This window comes from Brassica rapa, chromosome A08 (assembly GCF_000309985.2).
Source record: "Brassica rapa cultivar Chiifu-401-42 chromosome A08, CAAS_Brap_v3.01, whole genome shotgun sequence".
Classification (NCBI taxonomy): domain Eukaryota; kingdom Viridiplantae; phylum Streptophyta; class Magnoliopsida; order Brassicales; family Brassicaceae; genus Brassica; species Brassica rapa.
The window spans coordinates 21078117-21101749 of record NC_024802.2 but is presented as its reverse complement, the minus strand read 5'-3'; the positions used below and the strand labels follow the sequence as shown (position 1 = coordinate 21101749).

The 23633-nt window shown below is 34.3% G+C and overlaps 3 protein-coding genes across 3 annotated transcripts; all 3 read left to right on the top strand.

The window, feature by feature from the left end:
- Positions 1-3851: 3851 nt before the first annotated feature.
- On the top strand, positions 3852-11856 carry LOC103836218 (sterol 14-demethylase). Its single transcript, XM_009112458.3, has 4 exons — positions 3852-4036; positions 4177-4650; positions 5251-5508; positions 10943-11856. The coding sequence occupies exons 2-4, from the start codon at positions 4177-4179 to the stop codon at positions 11675-11677; spliced, it is 1467 nt and encodes a 488-aa protein (XP_009110706.1). The 5' UTR covers positions 3852-4036; the 3' UTR covers positions 11678-11856.
- Positions 11857-12090: 234 nt separating this feature from the next.
- On the top strand, positions 12091-13977 carry LOC103836217 (golgin subfamily A member 6-like protein 1). Its single transcript, XM_009112457.3, has 2 exons — positions 12091-12633; positions 12706-13977. Exons 1-2 carry the CDS (start codon positions 12460-12462, stop codon positions 13438-13440), a joined length of 909 nt encoding a protein of 302 aa, XP_009110705.1. The 5' UTR covers positions 12091-12459; the 3' UTR covers positions 13441-13977.
- Positions 13978-22311: 8334 nt separating this feature from the next.
- LOC103836216 lies at positions 22312-23436 on the top strand. Its single transcript, XM_018653981.2, has 4 exons — positions 22312-22630; positions 22689-22823; positions 22915-23119; positions 23194-23436. The coding sequence occupies exons 1-3, from the start codon at positions 22343-22345 to the stop codon at positions 23113-23115; spliced, it is 624 nt and encodes a 207-aa protein (XP_018509497.1). The 5' UTR covers positions 22312-22342; the 3' UTR covers positions 23116-23119; positions 23194-23436.
- The last annotated feature ends 197 nt before the right edge of the window (positions 23437-23633 follow it).

Below are 23633 nucleotides of genomic sequence, written 5' to 3'. Positions count from 1 at the left end.
AGTGGGACAATATATTTCCTACATGGTTTTATCTCCCAATCAAGTTTGTAGCACGAGCTATTTAGGACTTTATGTAGGGCTGGACATAATATCATACCCGGAATATTTACCTGAACCGATCTGAAAAAAAGGATACCTGATCTGGTTAGATCCCTGTCTAAATATCTGAATGAGACCATTTTTCAAAACCCAAAAAACCAAAACCAAATCCGATCCACACCGAGAACCGAACATGTATCCGAAAATATCCAAACATATAAATATTTATATAAAGTATTATTTTTAAATTATATTTATAATAGCATTAATATCTAAATTAAAATTATAAACCAAATATATTAGTTATTATTTGCAGATGAAATAGATGTTTTGGATAAAAAATACTCAAATAAGTTTATATTCATGGTTAATTTCAGATAAAAAAAACAATTCAAACAACATAAACTGAGTATTTTGTAGTTTTTAAGTTATTTTGGATAAGTTTGAGTAGTTTAGATATAAAATACCCGAGTTGAATGGAGAAGTTTGGTTACTTTGGTTATCTGAACCCACCGGATCCGACTCGAACCCGTCTTAGTTCATTTGTAATACCCGATTGGGATCATTTTTCAAAATCCAAAAAACCAAAACCCAAATGGATAGTATCCTTTTACAAATGTCCAGCCCTACTTTATGGTAAGAATTGCTTGAGCCGAATCATGGATCTACGGTCTACCAAGTGAACTAGAGGAGTAACATGGAGAAAGTAAATGAAGAGTAGACTAAGACTACAAAAATATAAGTAAACTATAGTCTTAACTAAAATAAAATAAAAAGTAAAATAAATAAAATAATAATTGCTTTTGTTTTGAGTAGTGGAAAACCTGCAGTACTAGAACTAGAAGAATGCGGGATCCTTATAATTTTTATAGATTAGAGAAAATTACCAAAAGGATATTTTTAGTCGTACCAAGTATAATGAAAAATCAGATATTAACATTTACTGGATAATATACTATATAATTGATAAATAACAATCTTAATGTTCTATTATGTAAGATATTTAGAATTTTTATGATCTATATATTTCAAATTCAATATAAATGTATATTTATTTAAAATACCTCAGTATACTCTGCAGTATTTTGATTGCTTAAAATGAAATATTTATAATTTCTTAATTTCCACGTTTTTAACCAAAGTATCGAGATTCGAGACTAATATATATTACTTGATTTCAATACTAAATACAGTATTTTATTGGATCACAATAGTCTATAAAAACCACTAATGGTTCGATTAAGTAATGCATATTTTGAGGATATATCTTGAGATTTGCGATCTTTTTTAATATATTTCCATACGTACTCTACTGTAAATTTTTATCGTAAGCGGAACATCTTCTTTTCTTTTAGAAGCGGAACTTTATCGTTAAAGAATTTTTTTTGTAATCTTTCTTGAACTCGAACAAAGCATACGAATAATAGTTTTGAGTTCAATACTACATAGTACTATTATACTATATCAACTAGTTAGAGTGATACACTAACAGCTATTTAACATATCTTCTTATAAATTTCAAGTACACTTGTTAATTAATTCCATGTATATATCCGGTTGTTGAATCATTAGGGATAGTAATCGCAATCCATGCAATACTGTCCCTAGTTAATCATGAATCGATTAAAAGATAGCCCATGTGATTGTCTATCGAATAATCTTATCCTTCGGCATTGCCATATCTTTTGACATTTTAAGTTTAGAGATCTTAAATATTGTTTTTAGTATACGCGAACCAAAATATGATATATGCATGCATGCTATTACTATAAGCCTTATAGTATGGCATGAATTATGTATAATTTAAAAGCAAATCACACATCATTGACAATTAAACCTATGATATGCTTCCGTATGAAGATTTTTTTGGTACAATAAAAGATTTTCAAGCATCATGAATTAATATGAAACCTACCTACTTGGCGACAAAAACCTACCTAATTTCGGCGGTCTACTCAACGTACAACTTTCGTAGTTGACCGTACCGGTGCGACCAAAGAAAATCACCAATTGATAAGTAAACCGATCTTGGTATAACCATGCTGGGAGACTGGCAGTGTCTGGTTAAGAACCGGTACAACGAACGAGCTGGCTTTCTTCGTTGTTATTTATGTTACCAGGCCACAATCTCCGGTGAATCAGTTCATCTTCCTGATCTGGTGATATCCTAATATCCTCCTAACATCATGTCTCCGAAGGGTTCTAATATTGAGAATCATAAACGTAACTGGGCCCAATATAAAAGTGGGCCTTCAGATTGAAGATAAGCCTATGATGATATAATCAGAAACTCCTTGTGAAAAGAGAGAATTACAGAGCAGACATAAAACTATGTTTTTTTTTGGTTTGTGATGTTATCTTCTGGACCATCTCCATTGGAGGGATCCTTAGTTTTGAATATCTAATCTAAAAAGGTTAATTGAATAGGCATCTCAAAACTGTGAGATATATACTTTCAGATATCATTAGATGTGTATGTCACCATTTTAAGATACTCTTTCAATTAATTCTTATCTTTTTTATACTAGATACTTTAGTCAAAAACCTCTCCAATGAAAGTCTTCTTATATGATACTTTTGCATTATTAAATACCCGACTTATATATAATCCATATTCTACTCTATATTTCATTTTTGCATTTCATTTTTATAATAAAAGGTAGACAACTGAATTGATTTTCATCATAAAATTTTTTCAAATTTATCATATATATATATATATATATGTGTGGTTTCATTATCCTCAGCTAAACCAGATTTATCACGGTACTGAGTTTTGCTAATATTGTGACAATTCTGTGTGCGTAATTTATAAAGATCACTAGGCGTAGGCTCCTCGACATACACAATTAACACAACTTTGTACTAGGACAAAGAAGGGATATATAATAGTACTAATCAAGTGTGGTCAGAGATCAATCTCGCATGTGTAGTGGTCACGAGCTAACTACGACTGGGTCACTTTGTTTTTTTTTTTTAATAGTTAAGAAAGGTACTTGAGTTGTTATCTCCGTCAAGGCACATTACACAAATCTTATTCATCGATTGTACTTGGTCCACCACCATTCGAGCTATTACTCAGAGTATCTCTATGTTTTACAAAACCATTTGTTCATGATTTTTATATTGTGTGACTATAGGTTTCATCTCAAAGATGTGTGTCAATTTATCAAAATACATAGATGGATCCAACCAATCCATTCCATAAACTTTAATAGTTTGCATATTCAGAGTATATAAAAAATAGTAAATCGTTTGATTGTCCTAGATTAATTTGACAATACTCTCAAAGTTTACCTACTAAAACTAATAATAAAACTTTGGACAAGAAGACTGTCATTAGACAACATCCTAATCCTAACATGCTATTATGATCCACTAATGTTGATGGACAGAAAAAAAAAACAAAAAGATGATTAATAAAACCATATTATTTTAAACCTTCACAGCAAATCGTTTAAAAATAATCCACATTTTATAATTCACCCACATATTAATCAAACATATTAACTTTTAATGCTTTATTTTTGTAATTAACTATTTTAAAAAAATTAACCAATAAAATTTTAACAAACGTAATATTTTTTAAAAAATTACAATTTTTCAAAAAAAAATTAAAAATAAAAATGTATCTTTTGAGTTTTTTTTTTCTTAAAACAGAAATTAGTTTGAACTCCATTAAAAATGAATAAAAATATAAAAATAAAAACCAGCCGTTGGTTTTCAATATTTTCGTTGAATATTTAATACCAAACAATCAACAAAAACCGTTAAATATGCCACGTGTATAACAGCTGAATTTCATTTTTAGAATAAATAATAAATCGGAAAAAGAGTATTATTAAACCGGTGAGAGAAAGCAGCAGTTTCAGTCAGCGTCGAAAGCGACGATATCTCTCATCTCCATCGCCATAACAAATCTCAAAGACTAAACCTTTCTTCTTCTTCCTCTTCCCCACGCGCCGTCTCTCAAACTCGTCTCCTTGATTCCTCCAATGTAAGCTTTCCTCACTCTCCCTCTAGTTTCTAAACCTCTCTGTGTCACTCTCCACTAGCTCATTTCTTTAAAGTCTTAAACATCATCAGTCACGAATCAATCTCAACCAATCACGATCTGAATCTACTCTCTTTTGACAGATGGAACTAGATTCAGACAACAACCTCTTAAAGACATGTCTGGTCATAACAGCAACACTCGTCGTAACCAAACTCATCTTCACCTTCTTCACTTCCTCCTCCAAGAAGAAGCGTCTTCCACCCACTCTACAAGCCTGGCCTCCACTCATCGGAAGCCTCCTCCGTTTCTTGAAAGGTCCCATCGTAATGCTGAGAGACGAGTATCCCAACCTCGGAAGCGTCTTCACGGTGAACCTCCTCCACAAAAAGATGACCTTTCTCATCGGTCCTGAAGTCTCTGCCCATTTCTTCAAAGCTCCTGAGTCTGATCTCAGCCAGCAGGAAGTGTACCAGTTCAATGTGCCTACCTTTGGCCCTGGAGTTGTTTTCGATGTTGACTACTCAGTTCGTCAGGAGCAGTTCAGGTTCTTCACTGAGGCACTTAGAGTCAATAAGTTGAAAGGTTATGTGGACATGATGGTTACTGAAGCTGAGGTAATATATATAACATCTTCTACTAAGTAGCTGTTGTGTGTTTTCGTTTGGTAGTTTCCACGGTTCTAAAAGGCAAATCCCCCTCTAACCGAAACTAAAATCCGATTTATATAATTCAAATCGGTTTAAACCATTTTAAATAGATTTAAATCATTCTAAAACGGTTTGAATCGATTTAAATTAGTATAAATCTATTAAATTAAGTAAATAATATTTGTAAACATTCACAAAAAATGTTTTATTTTATATATCAAATTTTTATAAATCATCAAAATAGTTTTATAATTATACCTAAAAACTAAAATATCTTATATAAATTTAAAATCAATATAAAATAAATCAATAATTTGTTAACGTCTAGTTTAGTTTCCGCTTTGATCCCGAATAATCTTCTTAGGAGCTAATTCTCTATAGAGTGCATGGTTACTGCGTAGTTACTTTTCGAACATGGGTAGCTTCATTTTTAAAATCTGTATAAAATAAATTTGTTAAGTCCTAGTTCATGACTTGGTTCTGAATAATCTGCGCCTAGGTACTAATCATGCGCCTAATTACCTCGTAGCAATACATTGGTAGCTTCATTTGTGAATACTTGTGCAGAACTTCTTCTCGAAATGGGGAGAGAGTGGTGAAGTTGATCTAAAGGATGAGCTAGAGCGTCTCATCATCTTAACCGCAAGCAGATGTCTACTAGGCCGAGAAGTTCGTGACCAGCTTTTCGATGACGTCTCTGCTTTGTTCCATGACCTCGACAACGGAATGCTTCCCATCAGTGTCCTCTTCCCCTACCTCCCGCTTCCAGCTCACCGTCGCCGCGACCGTGCCAGACAAAAGCTCTCCGAGATCTTCTCAAAGATCATAGTGTAACAGCCCGATCCCCCGGCGTCCGACCGGGGTTATCGAAGGGGCGTTATGGACACGTGTCTACTCATTTAGACAACCCTACGTATCCCGTTACTGGTCCCGAGAGACGAGCGCATAACCTTCTTTGAAATACCGTCACACCCACATCCATATACTTCTACTTACAGTCCTGCGCACAGGAAAAAATGGAAATGGAGGGGTGAGCAACAAGTTACTCAGTGAAGTGGCTCTAGACCAGCCTGCCCGCATGACACTCTATACTACTCTATGCGGGAACTAGGACCGACTAGCCACTACAATCAGTTAATGCATTTTATCATTTCCTATCGTCATCTGTAATTTCCACATTAACTTCCATTCATTTCTAACAACCTAGTGATCAATCAATACAATGATCTCACTCATTGCCACACAGGTCAAACCCTAGACTTAACCGACTCATCTTACCAGTCCAACTCGATCCTATGACACCTTTAACTCCCCGTTACCCGACCATGATGCACGTTTTTATATCCCGCCTCTCGCGGTTGGCACACGTTCTTTTCATCAGTGGGTAGTCCCAACTAGGCTTCTACCCCATATTCATGTGGATTCGCCACATCTCCTATGGGTGCTTCCATATTCATGTGGATTCGCCACATCTCCTATGGATACCTAGCGTGAACTGCTGCCACACATACTTTTCCTCAGTGGGTAGCCCCCCACTAGGCTTCTACCCCATATTCATGTGGATTGGCCACATCTCCTATGGGTGCTTCCATATTCATGTGGATTCGCCACATCTCCTATGGATACCTAGCGTGGACTACTTACCCCACCTACTTTCCTTAGACTCTCTATATGCTTTCCCACCCATGCTTAACCTTAACATCATTCTTTCATACTTTTACTTATCCTTTCACTTCCTTATCGTTTCCACTTAACCCTTCTCATTCCCAATTACTCCCCTTTTCATTCATACTTGTACTTGGACTCAATCACTAGACGCCACCCGTTATCGGTGTCACACACAATACACATCGCATTCAAGTTCTACTTCAATAACTTTTATAATCACTGCTCACCTATCATCCTAGCATTTATTTCTCTCTAGCATCCTAACTTCAATCACAACAACACATGGGACATCACAACCAAACATACAAGTATCAACTACCAATCAACCATTACCACAACAATTCAATTCAGTTCATCAAGTCCCATTTATCAGTATGAGGGTTCTTATGCATCATGATCCATTCATCTATCATCCTAGCAATACCATGTACTATCAACCTAACTCCCAAACAGGGTCTAAGCAAACCTAACTCCAACATATAGGAGTATACAGAACCATGAAAGAAGGTTGGGTTCGAAACACTCCACCTTAGCCTAGATCTGGATCTGGAAACAAGGATGAAGAGATCTGAACAGATCTGGAACAACTAAACAAGAGAGAGACGAGATCTGGTCACCACCACCACGGCTGCAACCACCACCACCATCACCACATGGCACCGGCGAGGAGGAGGGAGAGAGGAGAGAAAGAGAGGCGTGAGAGAAGAAGAGGGAAGAGGGAAAAGAGAAGCTTGACGGCTAGGGTTTCCAAGTCTCTCTAAATCTCTGCAGAGCTTCGCTCAAGTTTCAGAAAATGAGAGAAAAGAATGGGCTGCATCTCTTTATAAAGGAAAGGGTGAAGGGAACCCTAGGTTTTTTGTGAAATGGGCCGTAGAGAAGCCCATTCTTTTATGAAAATTTTTGGGCCAGGAACCGGGCCGTTACAATTCTCCCCCACTTGAATGGAATTCGTCCCCGAATTCTATATGTCGATACTCCAACTCTAACATCCTGAACCCGAATGGGTAAACAACTCGTCCTTTGAAATCTAATGGTTCATGCAACAGACCAGGTTCCATATTCCTCACGGAGATCCAACGTCCTCTTAATTCCCAAATCGATTCTCCATCAGCGTTCTCATCCCTAGATTGTTTTCATCTCATATGCATTTCCACATCACCACCACTCTTGTCGACGTAATTCTCTGATGGTCATGTACCTCTTCTATCCTTTCGTACAGCAGCTCATCATCAACAATTATATCTGCTAAGCGGTTTCTTGGATCATCTCAGGCTCGAGATTCTGATCTCCCCCACTTTGGTCCTACATAAGGGATTCAACATGGTTGTTCATACAATCCTCATAGGGGATATCCATTTGCTTGAGTCATAGCTAATGTCTTGCATGGATTCAACTAATATCTGATCCATTAACCAACTTCCTCTCTAAGCTCCACACACATGTACATCACATAGGTTGATTGCCATGTCCTTGGCGACCCAACAACAAAAATATATTGTTATCATATTCCATTTCCATTTTGACACATAAAACTCTTGCATCAATCATATACGGCCTCACATCCCACTATTCTCAACTAACAAGTCTTAGTTGCAAAGCTCCATTAAAACCCTCTTGGCAGTTCCTCTTCGAATCCGGATAAATCTGTTTGCTGCCCACTACAATGGCCATTGCGACCGATAAACTTGTCCCATGATCTCTTCCTTCACCGTTGTGTGGTACCCAACCACATCTCCGTTGATTAACTTAGCGAGCACTTCATCTCATGAAACTTAACGAGCTACTCCACACCGAACATATCCTCGTCCTCTGAGTCCTTCGGTCTGGCCATGTTTTCCTTGATGAACGAACCTCCTATCATAGCCCTACTAGTTGTACTGGTTATACTGGTAGTACGCTCCCATCCATTATCACCTAGTGTGGTTCTTCTCGCACTTCCACTCTTGTCACAACGAAACCGCCTTGTGTTAATGACGATGTCGCAAGTTCTCCTTGGGCTCTGAGTATGTGATGCTTGGTTAGCCTATGATCTTCTTACACCAAACAATAGCTCTGCACCCTTTTAGATTAGTTCATGATCCCAGTAATCTTGCACGTTACAACTATTCTTCAGATCGGTTCTCATTTCCTTCAGGAAGCTGTGAATCAGTTCTCGCCCCCCTTAGAGAGTGCCTGACAATCTCCTCAGGGGTTATATCTTTATTGTATTCCCTTACAATCATGTCTCTCGGGCAGATATCCTAGAACTAACCCTCCATTAGATATATGTCATTCTTCGGGAAATACTTTCATTGACCTATGGCCTCAACTTGTTTCACTGCACCTCTAATGTTCCTCTAAACTCATGATATCCGCCACAACCTTCACGCTCTCGGTAGTTACATTAGTCGGGTTTCCATCTCTGGCTTTCCTCCAACCACTCCAACTCATGTGTCTGGCGATGGAACTTCATCAATGGACGTCACCGATGGGGTACCACCTTTCTCTTTATGATGCGCTGAGTCCGAGTGTAGTTCGGGTTCCACCATGCAGGTCCACGATACCCGTAATTGTCACTCTGGTCGATACTGGTTGTCGAAGACATCCTTCAAGTAGACATCCGATCAGAACCATAATAGAAGTATAGATATAGTGGGTGGTTTTGAAATCGTTCATAACTTTCAGAAAAATCACAACTTTCAGAAAAATCAAAACTTTTCACACACTCTTTTCTTTTAGTTAAAACAATTCTCTCTTTTCTTTTTTTTTTTTTTTTTTTTTTTAAACGTCGGAAATGCCGATCCCTTAGGACAGAACTAAGGGATCTTAACCCGCTCTGATACCAATTGTAACAGCCCGATCCCCCGGCGTCCGACCGGGGTTATCGAAGGGGCGTTATGGACACGTGTCTACTCATTTAGACAACCCTACGTATCCCGTTACTGGTCCCGAGAGACGAGCGCATAACCTTCTTTGAAATACCGTCACACCCACATCCATATACTTCTACTTACAGTCCTGCGCACAGGAAAAAATGGAAATGGAGGGGTGAGCAACAAGTTACTCAGTGAAGTGGCTCTAGACCAGCCTGCCCGCATGACACTCTATACTACTCTATGCGGGAACTAGGACCGACTAGCCACTACAATCAGTTAATGCATTTTATCATTTCCTATCGTCATCTGTAATTTCCACATTAACTTCCATTCATTTCTAACAACCTAGTGATCAATCAATACAATGATCTCACTCATTGCCACACAGGTCAAACCCTAGACTTAACCGACTCATCTTACCAGTCCAACTCGATCCTATGACACCTTTAACTCCCCGTTACCCGACCATGATGCACGTTTTTATATCCCGCCTCTCGCGGTTGGCACACGTTCTTTTCATCAGTGGGTAGTCCCAACTAGGCTTCTACCCCATATTCATGTGGATTCGCCACATCTCCTATGGGTGCTTCCATATTCATGTGGATTCGCCACATCTCCTATGGATACCTAGCGTGAACTGCTGCCACACATACTTTTCCTCAGTGGGTAGCCCCCCACTAGGCTTCTACCCCATATTCATGTGGATTGGCCACATCTCCTATGGGTGCTTCCATATTCATGTGGATTCGCCACATCTCCTATGGATACCTAGCGTGGACTACTTACCCCACCTACTTTCCTTAGACTCTCTATATGCTTTCCCACCCATGCTTAACCTTAACATCATTCTTTCATACTTTTACTTATCCTTTCACTTCCTTATCGTTTCCACTTAACCCTTCTCATTCCCAATTACTCCCCTTTTCATTCATACTTGTACTTGGACTCAATCACTAGACGCCACCCGTTATCGGTGTCACACACAATACACATCGCATTCAAGTTCTACTTCAATAACTTTTATAATCACTGCTCACCTATCATCCTAGCATTTATTTCTCTCTAGCATCCTAACTTCAATCACAACAACACATGGGACATCACAACCAAACATACAAGTATCAACTACCAATCAACCATTACCACAACAATTCAATTCAGTTCATCAAGTCCCATTTATCAGTATGAGGGTTCTTATGCATCATGATCCATTCATCTATCATCCTAGCAATACCATGTACTATCAACCTAACTCCCAAACAGGGTCTAAGCAAACCTAACTCCAACATATAGGAGTATACAGAACCATGAAAGAAGGTTGGGTTCGAAACACTCCACCTTAGCCTAGATCTGGATCTGGAAACAAGGATGAAGAGATCTGAACAGATCTGGAACAACTAAACAAGAGAGAGACGAGATCTGGTCACCACCACCACGGCTGCAACCACCACCACCATCACCACATGGCACCGGCGAGGAGGAGGGAGAGAGGAGAGAAAGAGAGGCGTGAGAGAAGAAGAGGGAAGAGGGAAAAGAGAAGCTTGACGGCTAGGGTTTCCAAGTCTCTCTAAATCTCTGCAGAGCTTCGCTCAAGTTTCAGAAAATGAGAGAAAAGAATGGGCTGCATCTCTTTATAAAGGAAAGGGTGAAGGGAACCCTAGGTTTTTTGTGAAATGGGCCGTAGAGAAGCCCATTCTTTTATGAAAATTTTTGGGCCAGGAACCGGGCCGTTACACATAGGATCAAGAAAACGCTCAGACAAATCCGAAAACGACATGTTGCAGTGTTTCATCGAGTCAAAGTACAAAGACGGTAGGCAGACGACCGAATCCGAGGTGACGGGTTTGCTCATCGCTGCTCTCTTCGCAGGACAGCACACTAGCTCCATCACCTCCACGTGGACCGGTGCTTACCTGATGAAATACAAGGAACACTTCTCTGCCGCTTTGGATGAGCAGAGGAAGCTGATGGAGAAACACGGAGACAAGATTGATCACGACATCTTATCCGAGATGGATGTTCTCTACCGCTGCATTAAGGAAGCCTTGAGGCTTCACCCTCCGTTGATCATGCTCATGAGAGCCTCCCACAGTGACTTCAACGTCACGACAAGGGATGGTAAAACGTATGACATCCCTAAGGGTCATATCGTTGCAACCTCGCCTGCGTTTGCCAACCGCTTGCCGCATATCTTCAAGAACCCTGACAGCTACGACCCTGATAGATTCTCCGTGGGAAGAGAGGAGGACAAAGCCGCAGGGGCGTTTTCGTACATTTCGTTCGGTGGAGGTAGGCATGGGTGTCTTGGAGAGCCCTTTGCTTACCTTCAGATCAAAGCTATATGGAGTCATTTGTTGAGGAACTTTGAGCTTGAGTTGGTTTCGCCGTTTCCTGAGATTGACTGGAACGCTATGGTGGTTGGTGTTAAAGGCAATGTTATGGTGCGTTACAAGCGTCGCCAACTGTCTTAAAAAGACAGGTTCAGATGTTGGATGGTTCTTTGCTTTTGTCCCTCTCTGGTTTTAGTTTTGTTGTTGGATGGTTCTTATGTTTCTTTTCATTGTTCTTGCTCTTTAATTGACACTTAGTTTTCCAAGTTTGTTGGTTCTGCAAATGTGCTAATTCAAATGGAGATTTGATTTGGTTTGTGCTTAGTGACTATTCACAGTAGTGTAGCCAATCTAATAACTATGTGAATGTATAATGCATGGTAGTAATGAGCTTTTCCTGAAGAGCAGATCATGTTTCTTTATAACATGCAGTGTATTGTATTGGCAAGAAAGAGTGAAAACTTGTTCATCAATCATCAACCAAAGAACAGTTTGAAAATTCATAATAATAAGAAAAAAAATTAAAGGTAAACTAGAACATATATTCAGCTACAATTAAAAGAAAAAAAGAAAAAAATTGGTATAATTACAATTTTTGGAAGAAAATATTCGATTTAGTTTCAGTACTTATCCTGCTTAGACTATATCATACGCATTAATTTAGTTTATTTTCTCCTTATGTGTTAACATATTATATGTATATCAAAACCTTCATATATAGATGCAAAGAGACCAAATCTGCATATATAGAAGCAAAGAGACCAAATCTGCATAGCAAATCATTGTCTTAAATGTTTTCAATTTGTTTCTTAATATTGTGCATTATGATTCAATGTAAATCCAGATATATGTGTATATAATTCTCTATACCTGTGTGTCCCTGAACGGTCAACTCCTAATTGTCATTGTATTTTTTATCCCTTATGAACACCGGGGACGAGTCACTCGCTCTTCATCGCCGGAAAATATACGTCTCCTCCGTCGAACGTTCCAGTCACCAGAAATCAAAAGGGTTCAAAGTCTCTGCGAGGAAGCTTGCGTCAAGGCTTCAGAAGCTTCCTCCTAAAGCTGACGGTGCAGAACGTTTTAGCTATCAGGTTTGTGATCATTTGGTTTGGTTTATGAGATCTCTCAACGTTGATTTTCTTTGCCTTTAAAAAATGTTGCAGATGGAGGGCATAACTAAGTGGGACTTGGGATCATGCCGAACGTATTACTCCGTTGAACCTTATGAGAAGTTTCAAGAAGAAGAGAATATAGACGGTAGCCTTGTTCCTCGTCTTCAAGATGAGCTATGGAAGGCTCAATCTAGAATCAAAGAGCTTGAAACTGAGAAGATTGGATCAAAGGAAAATGGTATAAGAAACCAAAGGATAAGCTGGGAAGAAAATACTGATTCACTTTTTGATTACTTGAAGGAGAAGTTCAGCAAAGAAAGGGAAGAAAGGAAAAGAGCTAACGCTGAGAATTCTATGTTAAAGAAGAAGGTGTTGGAGATGGAATCAACAACAACTCGGCTGAGGAGAGAAAGAGACACACTAGAGAAGGTGTGCGAGGAACTGGTGACGAGGATCGATGAACTGAAGGTGGAAACAAGGAGGATATGGGATGAGACGGAGGAGGAAAGGCAGATGTTGCAAATGGCTGAGATGTGGAGGGAGGAAAGAGTTAGGGTTAAGTTGACGGATGCTAAACTTTCCTTGCAAGAAAAGTATGAAGAGATGACTTGGTTTGTGGATGAGTTAGAGAAAGGTTTGGAGATGGTTAGAGAAGTAGGAGGAGTTGAGGTGATGATGAGGTTGAGAAGAGGTGAACTTTTGATTAAGAATGCAAGATCTTTGGAAGATGCAGCTAATGATATAGATTTTGAGAAATTTAAGTTTGTGTCTGATGATGATAATTAATGTTTAACCAATGTTCTATGATGATGGAAATGGTGTTGACATGGATGAGATTTATGAATCGATATATCAAGCTTAATAGGACCGTCTCACTCTCTAGTTATCTGCTTCCATGGCTGAGTTGATGCGAGTGTGATGATAATCACCACTTGGTTTGCTTGTTCCTCCATCATTCTTGCAGAACATCATCATTCCAAACACAACCAACGTTTATTATTGTTACCAGAATGAAATACTGTAGCTTCTTCTTAGTCTAAACAAGTTATTCACCAAACCTTTGAGGCTGTTTCTTAAGTTAAGACTTATTCATCAAAGTTTGTTAGTTTTAATTGTGTTGAATGGTAATGGTTTTTAGTTTGGTTTAATGTAAGTGTGTTTGTAAGACTCGTTGCAATTCTAGCTATATATCATCTAATGTAATAGTTTTTAGTTGTTATATTCCAAAGTAAATGGTTTTAATGCATAAATTGAAATATGTAGTTTAAACAAAAGATAACCATTAAAAAAAAAATAGTTCCATTTTTATATGAAAAAAAAAACGATTTTAATCATATATGAAAATAAATAAGATTTGCATATATTTCCAAAATATTTAGGTGCTGATTGTTTTGGTAGTTTTCAGTTTTGGTTTTTGGTTTTCAGCTTTTAGTTTTTGGTTTTTGGTTTTCAGATTTTAGTTTTTGGTTTTTGGTTTTTAGATTTTGATTTTGGTTTTGCTGTATTTTCTATTTTCAAAAATTAATTAATATATTACGTTAAAATAATACAGCAAAATAGCAATAAATATTTAGATTTTATAATTAAAATTTATCAAAATACTGTAATTATTATTTTAAAATTAAATACGATAACATATTTTAGTTATTATATTTTTATTAAAAATATATTATAGTAAATATAAATCATAAAATATATATAAATTATGCAAAAATAAAATATTAAATTTCAAAAATACTTAGAAAATTTTCTTATATAAATTATTTTAGTTTTTAAAAACTTCAAAAGCAATAGTTTTTTCTTATATAAATATTATAAATTATACAAAAATTAAATACATAGAATTTTGAAAATAATTATAAATTTTCTTATATAAATTATTTATATTTTCTTAAAGTTGAATGGCAATTTTTATATTTCAGGATTATACAATATACTTTATTAATAAAACATATTATGTTTTTATAAATTTTTATTTTTAATGTGACTAATAATTATTAAAATAATTCAATTTTTTATTTATAGAAACTAATAACTAAGTTTTAAAATTAAATATATTATTTATAAAATATATAAATTTAATTACAGATATGAAACACAAATTGAAATATTTCACATTAGTGTTTAAATGATATCTAATGTACAAAATATTTTATGATAATTTTATTGTTATGAAAATATTAATCTATACTATTATTTGCGAAGTAAATTTTTGCAATGAAGCTCTCAAGTTGAAAGTTAAACTGGTTAATATCGTTTATACCCTTAATGAATAAAATATATAAATAAATTAAAAAATAAAAACGAAATTTTAATTGATTTTGATTAGATAATTGATTATTATTAAAAATAATAAGAATTATCCAAAATCTGAAAATATAATTTAAGAAAAAGATAACTTATGTATATATTGTATTGTTATCTGAAAAAGTCTTTAAGTAAAAAGTTAAAAACATAAATTCTATAACTAAATATTAATTAAATAAAATTATTAATTATAATTAAAAATAGAATATTGAATTATCCAAAATCTAAAAATATAATTTAAAAAGATAATTTATATATATATATTGTATTGTTATCTGAAAAAGTATTTTAGTAAAACGTTAAAAACATAAATTATATAATTAAATATCAATCAAACAATTTTTTTAATTATATAATTTTAAACTATTATTTGCGAAGTAAATTTTCGCAATGAAGTTCTCACGTTGAAAGTTAGAGTGGTTAATATAGTTTAACCCTTAATGAATAAAATGTATAAATAAATTAAAAAATAAGAACGAAATTTGAATTGATTTTGATTAGATAATTGATTAATATTAAGAACAGTAAGAATTATCCAAAATCTGAAAATATAATTTAAAAAAGATATAACTTCTGTATATATTGTATTGTTATCTGAAAAATTCTGTAAGTAAAAAGTTTAAAACATAATTTTTATAACTAAATATTAATTAAATAAAATGATTAATTATATAATTAAAATAGAATTGAATTGAATTATCCAAATCTAAAAATTATAATTAAAAAAGATAATTATATATATATATATAAATATATTGTATTGTTATATGAAAAAATATTATGTTTGCCTCTCTCCTAAGTTATCCACATGGAAAGTCACTCTCTGACAGACCAACACGTGTCTCTGAGTTTTATTTCTTTGGATAGACTTGAGTTTAACTTTGGGCTTATACTATGAACAATTGAAAGGGCTTTTTACTCTTTAGTAGTATTATTGAATGTGTTAATTACTTCTTAATACATAGTAGATAAAACAAAAAAAATACACATTACGATATAGACGTGATATTATCATCAAAGCAATATTTACCATATGTACCTCATCCTGTGATAATTTATAAAGTAGCAACGAATCTATGAGTTCAGCAAATTTGGAATTACCTACTTTAGAATTTTAAGTATATAAACAGTCAACAGTAGTATGTTGAATATTATATTCATATGATTTAAAAGCTTTTACAATTTTTTATTTTCAAACATACACCAAAAAATTTATGAAAGTAAATATCCATTCAGGTTCTCAACCACTTCAAATACCACCAACACCAAAAAAATATAATCAAGTGTACGAAAACTATAATATATTTAAAACTACAATAAATACATTAGTTAATGAAAATTCCATTTAAAAAAAATATTGTGGATGCATACATAAATATTAAGATAAATGTATAAAAGGAAATAAAAGTAAAAATAACTTGAAGAACAAAATATATAAGACTCAAAATATTTATGATTTGTGGTATAGGATATATTCAACTTATTGTCACAAAAAACCTAAAAAAAAAATACATATTTTAAGAACCTTAAAAATCACTTTAAAATTTTTAACATTTTAAGAAAAACTATAAATCAATAATATTAATATAAAATTTTATCCCAAAATCTCAACACTAAATGCATAAACAAAAAAACAAACAAACCATAAACCCTATAATTCTAAGCATTATTCTAAATCAAACCTTAAACCCAACCTAAACCAAACGCTAAACCTTTTCTATTGCCTAAAATCCTAAATCCTACTTAACCCTAAACCCTACATAAACCTAGACCTTAACCCTATCTAACCCTAAACCCTACATAAACCTAATCCTAAACCCTTCATACTACCTAAACCCTAAACCTATCTAATTGTAAACCTACTGAACCCTAAACGTAAACCCTACCTAACCCTAAACTCTATTTAACCCTAAACCCTACCTAACCCTAAACCCTTCCTAACCCTAAAACCTACCTAACCCTAACCCTAAACCCTACCTAAACCCTACTAACCCTAAACTCCACCTACCCTAAACCCTACCTAACCCTAAACCCTACCTAATCCTAACCCTACATAACCCTAAACTCTACCTAACCTAAACCCTACTTAACCTAAACCCTTTCTAACCCTAAACTCTTTCTAACCCTAAACCCTACTAACCCTAAACCCTACTAACCCTAAACCCTACTAACCTTAAACCCTACTAACCCTAAACCCTTTCTATCCTTAAACCCTACCTAACCCTAAACCTTACCGAACCCTAAAACCTAACCTAACTTTAAACCCCTTCTAACCCTAAACATGACCTAACCCTAAACCTTGCCTAACCCTAAATCCTACCTCACCCTAAACCCTTTCTAGCCTTAAATCCTATTAACCCTACTAACCCTAAACCTTTTCTAACCCTAAACCATGCTAACCCTAAACCCTTTCTAACCCTAAACCCTACCTAACCCTAAACCCTACCGAACCCTAAACCCTACCTAACCCTAAACCCTACCTAACCCTAAACCCTTTCTAACCCTAAACCCCTTCAAACCCTAAACCCTTTCTAACCCTAAAACATACCTAACCCTAAACCCTTTCTAGCCTTAAATCCTACTAACCCAAAACCCTACTAACCCTAAACTCTTTTTAACCCTAAACCATGCTAACCCTAAACCCTACCTAACCTTAACCCTACATAACCCAAAACCCTACTAACCCTAAACCCTACCTTACCCTAAAATCTTTCTAACCCTAAACCCTTTCTAGCCCTAAACCCTACTAACCCTAAACTGTAGCTAACCCTAAACCCTACCAACCCTAAACCCTACCTAAACCAAAACCCTACTAACCCTAAACCCTACTTAACCCTAAACCCTACCTACCCTAAACCCATTTTAACCCTAAACCCTGCTAACCCTAAACCCTTCCTAAACCTAACCCTAAAACCCTACCTAAACCTAACCATAAATCCCGCTAAAACTCTACCAACCCTAAACACTAAAAAATAATCTCAAAACTTAAAGTTAAAAAAAACCTAAACTCTACCGCTATGTAATTTGTTGTTGTGATATTCAAATAACAAACTACATAGCGGATTTTAAATCTTACATCCGTTATTTTAATTGCCAAAATATTTTGAAAGTTGTATTTTATGAATAAAAAAGGTAAATTATATTTTAATAATGTTAAATTTTGTTAAAATAGAATGAAAAACTATTATCATAAATAAATAAAGAATTTTGATGAAATTTGAAAATCTTCGAATCGATAACAATTAATTAGTAATATTTCAAAAACCCTTAAACTATTATTGCAGTAGAATCTCAAAAAAAAAAATTAAAGTTCTCAAACATTTATTTGCCAATAACCATCATTAAATCTTTGCTGATTCACAAAAAATAATATTCTTTACGTAAATTGGAAACAAGTTTTGTTTTTTGACTAGAGACCCAAATTTAAATTATACCACTAAAATATTTTAATATTTAATTATTCAGAAATAACAAGTTAATGTTCTTAAAACAATAACCATCCTTAAATCTTTGTTCATTCAAAAAAATAATATTCTTTACATAAATTGGAAACAAGTTTTGTTTTTTTGACTAGAGACCCAAGTTTAAATTATACCACTAAAATATTTTAATATTTAATTGTTCAGAAATATATATATATATATATATTTATATATTCGAGAGTATACAATGCATAGATGATACTAAACTGATTGCAAGAATTCTTTTTGGAAAACACAATATAACTAGTATAGTATTCAAAGAACTTTTCAAAAATTTAGAAAAAATTTTAAGCCCGCATCGCGGGCAAAACACCTAGTTATTAATTATTAATGAATTAAAATGTAGTAGTTTCTACAAAAAAAAATCAAAATTCGTTTTTCTTCATAAAACACCTAGTTAGTTTTTGGTTTTTCTTCATAAATTTGTTAAACTTTTCAAAAACTAGTTTCCCTAAAGTTTAGGGAATCTATTTATTAAAAATCTTGATTGACAACTCAAATGGTTTTTACAAAAACAAAAACTAAAACCAAAAACTTGATTGGATGAAAAATGGTTTCTCCAAAAATAAAACCAAAAACTAAAGCAAAAACCACAATTTCATATTAGGCCTAATCCGTGAATTACAAAAATGGTTTAGTAATGTACTTTCCATATTTTTTAAAGATTTGGTCATGATTATCCATGATAAGCCTAATCCGTGAATTACAATTTCTTCTTGGTCGAAATCATATTCTACTATTCTTAGACTTTAGAGTTATTTGTAGATTGTGTGTTCCTACAAATTAAGAGTGATAGGTTAATAGTAGACTGTGCATTCAAATAAATTTATCAAACTTTGAAATATATAGATTGTTTATTCTAATTAAAGTAGATTACAAAACATGTAATTCAATTTCCACTATGGCATTTTCCGTAGAATATAAAATATGCTATCCGTAGAATATAAAATTAGAAGTTTTTATTTAACAAGTTTTAGAACAAATAATGATAATAATACGTTGATATGGATATTATTCCATTGTTCCTATTTTTTTATATAACTTTGGATTTGTGAAACAATTTATTTTATTAATTTTGACAAATAGAAATGGCAATAGAAGCAAAAATATGACAAAAAGAGTACTATCCTAAAAAGACAATCATATTGCTTTTGGTCTATATTTCAAATCTTAGGTGATGGCTAAGGAGAGATATTCCAAATCTTAGGCGCTGTGAATCTTTTGAACCTGAACCAAAAAGGCGTTGTGAATTGATGTGGGTGTATCTCAACAGGGTATTCGGTCGGTTGCATTCACTTACTGATATCAATATGGTTCTAATTTTAAGATCCTTTGTTTAAACATTTTCAGATGCTGCATAAAATTGAAGATAAGAAAAGAAGATATATTGAAGAAGATGGGAGTTACGAGTTCTTTGCCTTATTTTACACCCACCCACATCTCCGTCACGCAGTCAGTGTGTTAATTAAATTTTTGTAAACGTGATCAATTTATTCTGTTAGTTAACTTAATTGTGTATTTGTCAATTAACCTCAAATATTATTTCATTCAGATGTGCTCGGTAATAAAACTCTTAAGATGGATTGAAGTTGTTCTCTCTTTAAACACGCTATCTGATAAGTCGTAAATTTTGTTGTGATATGGATAGCAACTCATGTATATACATTTTGTCATCTCAACACAATGAATATTAGATATAGACACCTCATGTACTCTTATTATTATGATTGATATCACTAACGGGTTGATTCCTCTAATCAAGCCCCATATATATTTACTTCCATCCTTTTATCTACAAACTTTGTATAAGTATAGACCTTTGGTCTTGTGAATAAATGATCTTCCATATTCAATATGGTATCACAGCCAAAAATTTAGAAACCTATCATCTTTTTTCTCTCTTCTCCAAGTCTTCTTCTTCCCCTCTCTGTTTATCGATTTTCTCTTCTCCTCTGTTTCACCGACAACTACTCTGCTTCAATGGCGAATGAAAATCAAAACAACACTGGTAACTACGAGGAAAAATAGAGGGAAATCGACTAATTCATACATCAATAGAGGACTGCGGTCCTGATCAGTACACACAGTGAATACCTGTGCAAATTCATACACGAACACATGATTAATTCAAATTTCATACATAAACAATCACATTATGGCTAATAAATACTTTGACCATGATTCTGTTAGTCAAATGGTCAAAGTGGCTCAGGTGGATTTTTTTTTTTTTGACGTTAGCTTAGGTGGATTTAACAGATGCTTACGTGGAATTATGATATAATGATGGGTCATATAATATATTTTCTTAAAAATTGTTTGCCCTAAACGACGTCGTTTTGTTCTCTTCATTTAGAAAATATTAAAAAAAATTCTTTCACTTTTGCATTAATGGCAGTCGAACCCAGGTTCAACTTGAAATTCATCAGAAAGACAAACCACTGCACCACATTACGTGGAATTATGATATAATGATGGGTCATATAATATATTTTCTTAAAAATTGTTTGCCCTAAACGACGTCGTTTTGTTCTCTTCATTTAGAAAATATTAAAAAAAATTCTTTCACTTTTGCATTAATGGCAGTCGAGCCCAGGTTCTACTTGAAATTCATCAGAAAGACAAACCACTGCGCCACATAAGTTGATTAATATGAACTCTCAAAGTTCTTTTATATCTATAATCATCAGTTATTCTAATATTTGAAACTCAGGTTCCTCTGTTTATTTCATTCAATCTCCTTCTCTCGATTTTTCTTAATAATCCAGATCTCTTCTTCTCATGGTCAAGGAGGATAGGTTTGCACCCTCATCACGGCTCAAGTTTATTTCAGATTCGTCTCCTAAACCAAAATTATATCTGATTTAGTTTTGAATTTAGCAAAATGGTTCAAAGGTTTTCTTGGGTATTGATTGCTTAATCTCGTCACATTAAAAAGATGATAACTTTTATAAGGATGAGCAGAGCTTAATCGTTTCTGCTTATGTGGTTTTACTCATCCAACCTGAGTTCAACTCTCCCACAAGCATAATCTGTTATAATTTTTTTTCATAATTTAAAAATCAAAACGACGCTGTTTTGATTTTCACCCGATTTAAGCCATGTCATCGCCACATCATCTTTAGTTAACAGTCAATTAACGTTTATGAATGATTGGTTGTGTATGAAATTTGAATTAATCATATGTTCATGTATGAATTTGCACAGGTACTCAGTGTGTACTGATCGGAACCGCAGTTCTCTGTTGATGTATGAATTAGCCGATTTCCCACGAGGTTAGTTCTTCTTTGGTCCTCTTAGACATAGGTGAAGTTTTGTTGAGTCATGGAATTGTTGTTCATAGTTTTTTTTGTTTCTTCAAATTGGAAGTTATTTCTAATATTTTCGAGGTGTAATTTTTTTCCCAAATCTCCATCTAAATCATATTTCTCATTAAAGCTTTGTTTAATTATTCATATTTTTTACAATGCAATATTTTGTAAGATCTTCACCAACACAAACGATCTACTAAGATAATTTTTTTTTTTGTTAAACAGAAGATTTTTGTTACAACCAATAATAATTATGATTGTGGGCATTATTATTAATAGAAAATAATAAAAAAAAGTTTAGAGGATGAAAATTTAAACGAATATTGATAAATTTAAAAATATTTTGATAAAATATTTTTAAATAAAATAATAAATAATACGGAATTTTAGTAAATCAAAAAAAATATTCATTAAATAAGGATTGTAGAAGGAAAAAGAAATATATAAAGGGCTTGTTTCTCATCACTTTATTTTTGGGCTTTGACATGGGCTTGGAGTCCACTTTAAACTAAATCAAATTGGCCCTATAAGCATAATAATCTATCTATAATAATAAAATAAATAGGATTCCCAAATTGTGTTTCTCCATTGATGGCTACCGAATCGATGGTGGTAGATGCAGCGAAGCGAGCTCCGACGAGGGATTCCCTGGCGGAAGAAGAGCAATCGTCGTCGCCCATGAAGAAACAGAAGGTGGAAGAGGAAGAGAAGATATACAGTGAGACACACGTGCCCGAGCTGGGTTGTAAACCCCAGTGGGATGTGGACAGCTACGATGGTCGCGAGTACGAATCAGATCCCGAGGATAGAAAGTTGTTCTCTGACGACGAAGAGTATGACAAGTACCGTCGCGAAAGACGCAGGGCTTTCGATAGTAAGGTAATTGATTGTTTTATTTTCTTGCTAGATTCATTCAGAAAAAAAAACTCAATTTTAGGGATTTATTTATGAACCTCTGAGCGGAAACTATCCAATTAAAGATCTGGAAGCATTAGTGTATCCCAACGTGACTAGTCGGGAGTTGATGACAGATCTTGCCAACTTGTGTGTTAAGAAACTCAACGAGACTGAGGTTAGTCTCATCAATCTCATTAATAATAATTAAATATATGTATTACATTTTCATTATGGATTTATTCTCATTTCCATTCATGTATGTATAGAAAAAGACGGTTGAATTGGTTGAAATTGTGAGAGTTATTGTGCTTGGTGGAGGTACCCGCAAAGCTTACATAACGTTTATGGCTCGTGAATCTCTCAATGGACCTCTTATCGAGTACCAAGCCAAAGTGGTTACCTATGCTAAAAACTTGAAACCTCCTGTTCCTATCCTCTGCAGACCAAGTCCTATTCCCTCAGTCTAGTCAGGTAGTTTAATTTTTCAGTATTTCAACTTCTTTACATATCATGTTTTGACTCTATTTCTTTACTCTGGATTGCAGATTACCAATTTGAAGTGTTAGTCTCTTACCCTATATTGCGCTTGTGGTGAAATTGTATATGAGTGTTTAAAACTGTAGATGAGTGTTTAAAACTGCGAGAAGAGGCTTGGCTTAGGGTCAATCATTATCCATATATTTTCTAAATTCCAATAGACTAGCTAAAACTCCACTCATACTCTTTTCTCAAGTTGCTATTAGAAAACGCTTTACAAAAAATCAAGTGGCTTGTCATTGTGTACAACATATCATAAAAGAATCTAAGTTTTTAATGAACCATTACAAAAATTCGATTTCAATGAAAACATATTCACCAGTTATGAACTTATATTCAGTGCCAATGAGTTCAAATGTCAAATATGATATGTGTTCATCTTATATTGATATGATTCAAATAAATTTTGGGTACCTAAAGAATTTAAGTTAGCATATATACTCTCATG

Excerpts from the sequence above, each read along its gene's own strand:
- LOC103836218 (XM_009112458.3), top strand. The coding sequence starts at position 4,177 with ATGGAACTAGATTCAGACAACAACCTCTTAAAGACATGTCTGGTCATA. Across the intron at positions 4,651-5,250 it reads TGATGGTTACTGAAGCTGAG|AACTTCTTCTCGAAATGGGG; the intron begins GTAATATATATA and ends ATACTTGTGCAG. Across the intron at positions 5,509-10,942 it reads CCGAGATCTTCTCAAAGATC|ATAGGATCAAGAAAACGCTC; the intron begins ATAGTGTAACAG and ends GGGCCGTTACAC.
- LOC103836217 (XM_009112457.3), top strand. The coding sequence starts at position 12,460 with ATGAACACCGGGGACGAGTCACTCGCTCTTCATCGCCGGAAAATATAC. Across the intron at positions 12,634-12,705 it reads CAGAACGTTTTAGCTATCAG|ATGGAGGGCATAACTAAGTG; the intron begins GTTTGTGATCAT and ends AAAATGTTGCAG.
- LOC103836216 (XM_018653981.2), top strand. The coding sequence starts at position 22,343 with ATGGCTACCGAATCGATGGTGGTAGATGCAGCGAAGCGAGCTCCGACG. Across the intron at positions 22,631-22,688 it reads GCAGGGCTTTCGATAGTAAG|GGATTTATTTATGAACCTCT; the intron begins GTAATTGATTGT and ends ACTCAATTTTAG. Across the intron at positions 22,824-22,914 it reads AGAAACTCAACGAGACTGAG|AAAAAGACGGTTGAATTGGT; the intron begins GTTAGTCTCATC and ends ATGTATGTATAG.